General features: G+C 38.8%; 1 protein-coding gene across 1 annotated transcript; it reads right to left on the reverse strand.

The window, feature by feature from the left end:
- Positions 1-17: 17 nt before the first annotated feature.
- ndufb2 (NADH:ubiquinone oxidoreductase subunit B2) lies at positions 18-3,382 on the reverse strand. Its single transcript, XM_078281400.1, has 4 exons — positions 3,176-3,382; positions 2,873-3,017; positions 1,741-1,816; positions 18-120 (listed from the first exon to the last, which is right to left on the reverse strand). Exons 1-3 carry the CDS (start codon positions 3,259-3,261, stop codon positions 1,742-1,744), a joined length of 306 nt encoding a protein of 101 aa, XP_078137526.1. The 5' UTR covers positions 3,262-3,382; the 3' UTR covers positions 18-120; position 1,741.
- Between the last annotated feature and the right edge of the window lie 4,363 nt (positions 3,383-7,745).

A 7,745-nucleotide genomic window follows, 5' to 3' on the forward strand; every position in this document is an offset into this window, starting at 1 on the left:
TAAGAATACAACATTAACATATTTAAAGAATTTTATTAGTCTATGTACAACACTGACTTTCAGAATCTCCTTTAGATTTTCCACAAAGACTTGTCCAGCAGCTTGAACCCTCATGGTGATCTACAAAAAAAAGAAACAAGATAATGTTTACAACAGTGGACAAAAACAAATGTACTCAGTTGCCAGGATGTTAGGTACCCCGATGCAGTCTAATACAACAGTCCTGCAACAACTTCTACCGTCAAAGGTAATAATAGGTTTTTGTTGATTTATGATTTTGGATGATGCAGAGTGTTGTGGTAAACTATATTGCATTTTATAGAGTTGATATAAATGGGATGGACAAAATAAGCAGTCTCAACATTATGACCTTTACGAAGGTAGGATTTGTTGCAGGACTGTTGTTTTAGCTAGCTGTACCTAAAACTGGAAACTAAGTGTATATCTCCTGCGATCAGACTGCAATTATCAGATTAAAGGCAAGAGGCCACTCTGACAACATACATGGCATAAACTAGTGTTAGCTGTCAATTTTACTGATTAATAAAGTCTGAGATAATCCTGTAAAGAAAAACTAGCATTCCTACCAAAAAGTATATTTAAAGACTAATATCAGGTGTATGTGCTGTAGCGTTTGACACAATTAAGAGAAGAGATGCATAAAAATGTAAGGTGTAAAGAAAACAGGGATGCACGATATGAGGAAAATATGCGATAACATTGAATATCACGATATTACTTGCCATAAATATTAGTACTAAGTTCTGCACTTCTGCTGCTTTCAGTATTATGCTATAATACAAAATTGTTAAATATAAAACAAATGAAAGGAAATCATTTCCAACATTTGAATATAAAGAATAGCAGTTACATTTTAAAAGTGCAGTTTTCTAATCATATTTTCTTTCAACTAACCAATCTCTGTCTTTTGCAATATGTCGCTGCCTTTCGCGGTATACATTTCCTCTGCATACACATCACTGTAAGGAGACCTCTTGCCAATATTTAAGTGCCAATTCTCAATTTTTGACATGAGTCATTCATGATGCTCATCTAATCAGAGCTAAACCAACACAGGCTTGTATATAAATGTTTTTTTTAGATTAACAATTTTCTGTTTATTTTTAACACAAACGATTTGCAACAATTAGGAAAAGACGACACAGTAACTACAATATTTAAGACCATACAACTAGAGCTGAGCAATATGGGAAAAATCAAATATCACAATATTTTTTACCAAATACATCGATGTCTATATTGTAGGGTTGACAAGTGGTGCGTTCACAAAATATTTTTACTATTAGATTTCAGATAAATAATCATCAGTAATGTGGACATAATGTCTAAGTGGGTAAAGGCAAATAATAGAACAGCTAGTAAATTCAGAAAAGTACATCACTTTACTGTTAACGCAACCTTTAAAACCAGAAAAAGACAACACTTATGTTATATCACGGTATCCAAAATTTAAGACCATATCTAGCCTCATATCGATTATATATATAAACGAAGAGATGTGAACAAACCTTGACAACATCAGAAAATATGAATTACTTAGATTTAGTTGTACGGTTGGTTTAAGACTCAGAGCAGGATTTAATCCTGTGTTTCAACTTTTTGATAGTTAACCAAACTTTTATCTGAACATTTGGATTACATATTATACAAGTGAAAATATTTTTTTCTGACTGGTTAGCATACCAATGTTCATTTAAGCAAAGGAAAGAAAGAAATGACCTTATTCCTCGTCATCTGCTGGGATTCCAAGCTCCTCATCTGTCCATGCAGAAGCATCCGGCCAGGGGAAGTGACCCTACAGAAGAGGGAAGAACCTTGATTAAACATTCCCATTTTTAGTTAATAGATTATGTCCCTGTCAGGTTTGTACAGCATACTGTAGATAAACGCAACTAGTAAAAGTACACACATTACAAATATAGACAGCCTAATTTTTGTTGCTACCCCTTGACTGATTGTCGGTCAGTTGGGTGGGATTACAGAGTATTAGATCAACGTGTCAACAGCCTGAAAACTGACCAATCGGCTCACTCAAATCTGATTCCTACAGGTTCCTGACAAAAGCACTGACTTTACGAAAAGTGGCAGGTAAGTAGAATAATGTTGCTGTTCAAGGCTTTCCATTTCCACTCCATTGCTTCTTACAAATGGGGGATAGCGTGCCACACTAAATACATATTATAGCTGCACTTTAATTGAGCAGAGATTGTCATTCCTGACAGGATTCCTGACTGTGTCAAGGCCTTCACATGATTCTATCACTGCAGCTCAGAATAACATGAAAGTGGCCTCACGTTATTCTGAGCTGCAGTTATATAATAGGATGTGATGATAACTGATAATACAAAAGTATAACCTGTTTTCTCTTCCTTTAGCTCCCATTATTATGAATGCAACATGTCAGACATCAACTACTTGTCTTCTCCTCTCTGCTTCGGTAGCAGAATCAACATTGATCCTTATCACTTTTTGCTGTCGCTATGACCAAGTTTTCCTGCAGGTTTGTCACCTTCATCTAATTTCATATTAAGCAATTCATTAATTAATGGTTCAGAAGACGTCATTTGAAATGAACAACTCCGCTTCTCTCACATGGACGACCTACTCGTCGCCAGATTGGAACAGTTAACAGAGACAGTTTATAACAAGCCTCGTAATACTGGTATTTATTTTATTGTTTTAGGCTAGCAAATTTCTGCATTCAAAATATACTTAAAAGTTAAAGTACTCAGAAAATTAAGTAAATTACCTCAAAATTGTACTTGAGTATATGTGTACATAGTTACTATCCACCTGCAGAGTCTCATTGCAAATGGCGCTGGATAGTTTATACTACAACAGGTTTACTCACCAGGACTGCGTCAGGGTCGTGCCAGCAGTGCCAAAGGATCCAGAACCACATGACACCGCTGATGAGCTCGGATTCGAATTTCTGTTTCTTCGTTATCTGGGGATATTGCCTGTACTGTGGCTCAATGTGCGGCCCTCCGCTGGCCCTGGAACATTGAAAAGCACACACTTATAATCAATATTACATAATGTGGAATACAGACTAACATTTAAGATAGTGTTCTGAGTTACCTTAAATACATTTTCCCGTGTTAACAAGTCGTTAGCTAACGTTAGATGCTAGCTTAACAGTAACGTTACTTACTTTCTGGTCGTTATCCTTTGTGTACCGCGTCTGAGGAGCCGAGTTCCTGTCCGAAAGACTCCCAACGCCCTTCCAAAAGAAGACATATTTGCTCTGTCTTATTTTTGGTTATTTGTTAAGACTTGTACAAGGTATTGCCCTGCTCGTAGAGGAGTCACCTTCTCCCCTTGTCAATAAACGGCCTTCCAACAACTACAGCTGTGATTGGACAGAAGGTGACGACATCCGTTGTTCCTTTGTGATAATTGGCCGATTGGCTAACATGGTTAACCCACAGCGCCCCCTATTGTTCTCCTGGAGACAGGACATTCCCATTGAATTCGACTTCCAATTATTTGATTATCCTTGCTTGCTTACATGTCTACTCCACTACATCTCAGAGGTAAATATACTTTTTACTCCACTGCATTCATCTGACACCTTTAGTTACTTTTCAGATTGCAATTTTCATACCCTTTCTGTCCAGTGAAAACCATGAATTTTCTTTCGTAGGTTGTGAAAATCTTCCTACTTCTTACGCTAAATAAACTATTAAAACCCCGATAGGATCCGCTGGAAATGCATCGTCACAAAGCACAAAACAGGGCTGTTGTTCTGAACTCATGAAAGTGGTGGTTCTCACAGGACAGCGACGCTAACATACAGTATGATGATCTAATAGAATATGATGCATTGCTATATATTCAAATACCCAACAATAGCCTATATAAAGCAGTTGAAATGAGTAGTACAGCCTTAAACTATCTACAGCAGTAAAATGCAAAATACACATTAATGCAGCCATATGAATCCAAAAACATCCTATATAATATTAAAACACTGACAGGGACCATTTGTCTGCATACTGACTAGTTTTATTTTTGATACTTCAAGTAGATTTAGCTAGGCCTACTTTTACTTGAGTAAGGTTTTGCATGCAGGACTTCTAGTGGACTATTTAAAACAGTGTGTATTGTACTTAATACTTCTTCCACCACTGAAACATGACTGATTTGTTATTCCTAGCCTATTTACTAATATACCATTGGGTTATGATGTTTGTTACTCTATTTTCATAACTTACAGTGGTGTGAAAAGTGTTTGCCCCCTTCCTCATTTCCTGTTCCTTTGCATGTTTGTCACACTTAAGTGTTTCGGAACATCAAACCAATTTAAACAAAAGTCAAGGACAACACAAGTAAACACAAAATGCAATTTGTAAATGAAGGTGTTTATTATTAAAGGAGAAAAAAAATCCAAACCATCATGGCCCTGTGTGAAAAAAGTGATTGCCCCCCCTTGTTAAAACATACTATAACTGTGGTTGTCCACACCTGAGTTCAATTTCTCTAGCCACACCCAGGCCTGATTATTGCCACACCTGTTCACAATCAAGGCATCACTTAAATAGGAGCTGCTTGACACAGTAAGGTCCACCAGAAGATCCTTAAAAGCTACACATCATGCCGAGACCCAAAGAAATTCAGGAACAATTGAGAAAGAAAGTAATTGAGATCTATCAGTCTGGAAAGGGTTATAAAGCCATTTCCAAAGCTTTGGGAATCCAGCGAACCACAGTGAGAGCCATTATCCACAAATGGCAAAGACATGGAACAGTGGTGAACCTTCCCAGGAGTGGCCGGCCGCCCAAAATTACCCCAAGAGCGCAGCGCCGACTCATCCAAGAGGTCACAAAAGACCCCACAACAACGTCCAAAGAACTGCAGGCCTCACTTGCCTCAGTTAAGGTCAGCGTTCATGCCTCCACCATCAGGAAAAGACTGGGCAAAAAATGGCCTGCATGGCAGAGTTCCAAGGAGAAAACCACTGCTGAGCAAAAAGAACATCAAAGCTTGTCTCAATTTCTCCAGAACACATCTTGATGATCCCCAAGACTTTTGGGACAACATTCTGTGGACCGATGAGACAAAAGTGGAACTCTTTGGAAGGTGTGTGTCCAAGTATATCTGGCGTAGAAGGAACACTGCATTTCATAAAAGAACATTATACCAACAGTAAAATATGGTGGTGGTAGTGTGATGGTCTGGGGGCTGTTTTGCTGCTTCAGGACCTGGAAGACTTGCCGTGATAAAAGGAACTATGAATTCTGCTGTCTACCAAGAGATCCTGAAGGAGAATGTCCGACCATCTGTTCGTGTACTCAAGCTGAAACGAACTTGGGTTCTGCAGCAGGACAATGATCCTAAACACACCAGCAAGTCCACCACCGAATGGCTGAAGAAAAAACTAAATGAAGACTTTGGAGTGGCCTAGCCAAAGTCCTGACCTGAATCCTATTGAGATGTTGTGGTATGACCTTAAAAAGGCCGTTCATGCTCGAAAACCCTCTAATGTAACTGAATTAGGACAATTCTGCAAAGATGAGTGGGCCAAAAATTCCTCCAGGACGCTGTAAAAGCCTCATTGCACGTTATCGCAAACGCTTGGTTGCAGTTGTTGCTGCTAAGGGTGGCCCAACCAGTTATTAGGTTTAGGGGGGCAATCACTTTTTTCACACAGGGCCATGATGGTTTGGATTTTTTTTCACCTTTTAATAATTAACACCTTCATTTACAAATTGCATTTTGTGTTTACTTGTGTTGTCCTTGACTATTGTTTAAATTGGTTTGATGTTCGAAACACTTAAGTGTGACAAACATGCAAAGGAACAGGAAATGAGGAAGGGGGGCAAACACTTTTTTCACACCACTGTAGGTCATAGTTGTCAGAACAAAGGGAGTTTTCTCGCTTAGTATTTAACTTTATACATTCAGTTATGAAGTGCGGAGACACAAACAAATCTAGGCTAAATAAAAATGAAAACAAATTATAGATAGAAATAAAGTAGGCTAAATAAAAATCTTCATATAAAAAAACTCAATGTTGTAATTTCCACTTTACAAACAGAAAAACTAAATGGAAGTGGGGGGAAATATTAGACTATAAATTCGTCCGAGCGACCTGCATGGCCCACTAGATGGGGTCAAAAGCTAAAACAAAGAAGGTAAAGGGGAACTCATCCGGATGATGTAACGTTACTGTAAATGTGTTGTACATGACAGTTTATCCCCTTTACGAATGAGGCCGTTTATTGACAGTGTAAAAAGTGACAGGAGGGAAATGAAGTGCTTATGTAACTGGGATATACACAGACCAATCAAATTGTAGAAATAGTTCAGGGTTTTTCTTTCGTCACATTTCCATGGCAAAATGTGGTTTTGACGGACAGTACAGCCGTGACTACCACAAACAAATGTAAAATCATATGTAAACGGGTAATCTCTCGGTCTGCTGTTGTGGTTATGAATCAAATGAGAACGTCAACTTCTCAGGATATGGAAACAGGAAATAACATTGTGGCGACTGGCGAGAACGCGCACGCCGCCGCCGCCCAACTAGAACTCGTGCACCAGAAGAAAGAAATCATCGACGCCATCTTGTTCCTAGTCGATAACGAATTTTGTTTAACGACAGGAAGTCACTTTTTGTCGCCCGACGCAAATACTCAGTTTTTCACTTCTTGAACAAAATATACACCGTCATGTCGACCCATCTGCATTTCCCTACCGGAAAGCCTTTTAACAAAATAAATACACACACGGTACATTGTTACCTAATGGCGCCTGGTCGTAGTTGCTCTCCGGTTGCGCCCCTCTCCCCTCACAGCTCAGAGCCCGCCCACAAATACTAGCTGCATGATGTAATCAGAAACCAACCGTTTCTTAAAAATTACCAGTTTTCATAAATTTCTTTTTGAACAATGATTAACCTCCCACCAACTATGCGTCATAATCTTAACATAAGAGGTCAGAACATCTGCAGACCGAAAACGCGATGGGCACAACGTTCATGGATAAATGTTATCCTCTCCGAAAAATCGAAAGTAACCGTTTCATCCTGCACAGCCGTTTACGAACATCTCCGTTTAGAAGCGGGTGACGGTGGTTCGATCGGCCCAACTTTTACCTTCGTCCTCCCTCAAGTTTATTTCAAACAACTGCCCGTGCACGGTGCACCAGCAGTTGCAGCGGTCCTGCATGAATGCGCATGCGCGGGGGGATGCGGTTTCGGATGGGGGAGGGTCAATAAATGGAAAGGATGAGAACATCTTCTCTCAACATATGATGTCAAAGGGATTTCTACAGACATATTTCTGGAGAGTTGACAGTAACCAATTTACCACAACAATAAAGCTGTCAGAAAGATTGCTATAATTATTTTTTCAGTGTCAAACATGTCTCAGCTTATGTCCAGTGATATGGTTAAATAAAAGAAAAGGGTTGTAAATTCCAACTACTACTATTTAGGCATAAAACTGACACAATAAAGCTTTTTTTATTTATTTTTTTACATAGGCTTTAATTTTGGATTTTATGTGTGATTATACCAAGTAAAAGCAGGCCTAAATGTATGTACGCCTAAACATGTGAATGAAGTGAGTTTGTTTATCCCCCACCTTTATCATAATATATTTGCACTTGAGATTTTGAATATGTAGGCTTTAGTGTGTGTGGTTTATGTCCTCGATTGAATCGTATTGGTCAGTGTTTTGTGGTACCCCTTCCTAACATCAGTTCAATATACAAAACAC

The sequence above is a fragment of the Sander vitreus genome, chromosome 23, assembly GCF_031162955.1.
Source record: "Sander vitreus isolate 19-12246 chromosome 23, sanVit1, whole genome shotgun sequence".
Taxonomy (NCBI): domain Eukaryota; kingdom Metazoa; phylum Chordata; class Actinopteri; order Perciformes; family Percidae; genus Sander; species Sander vitreus.

Bases quoted from the DNA above. Each gene is read 5' to 3' on its own strand.
- ndufb2 (XM_078281400.1), bottom strand. From the start codon at position 3,261: ATGTCTTCTTTTGGAAGGGCGTTGGGAGTCTTTCGGACAGGAACTCGG. The intron at 3,018-3,175 runs GTAAGTAACGTT...TCAATGTTCCAG, and splicing joins CAAAGGATAACGACCAGAAA to GGCCAGCGGAGGGCCGCACA. The intron at 1,817-2,872 runs GTGAGTAAACCT...CCTCTTCTGTAG, and splicing joins ACGACCCTGACGCAGTCCTG to GGTCACTTCCCCTGGCCGGA.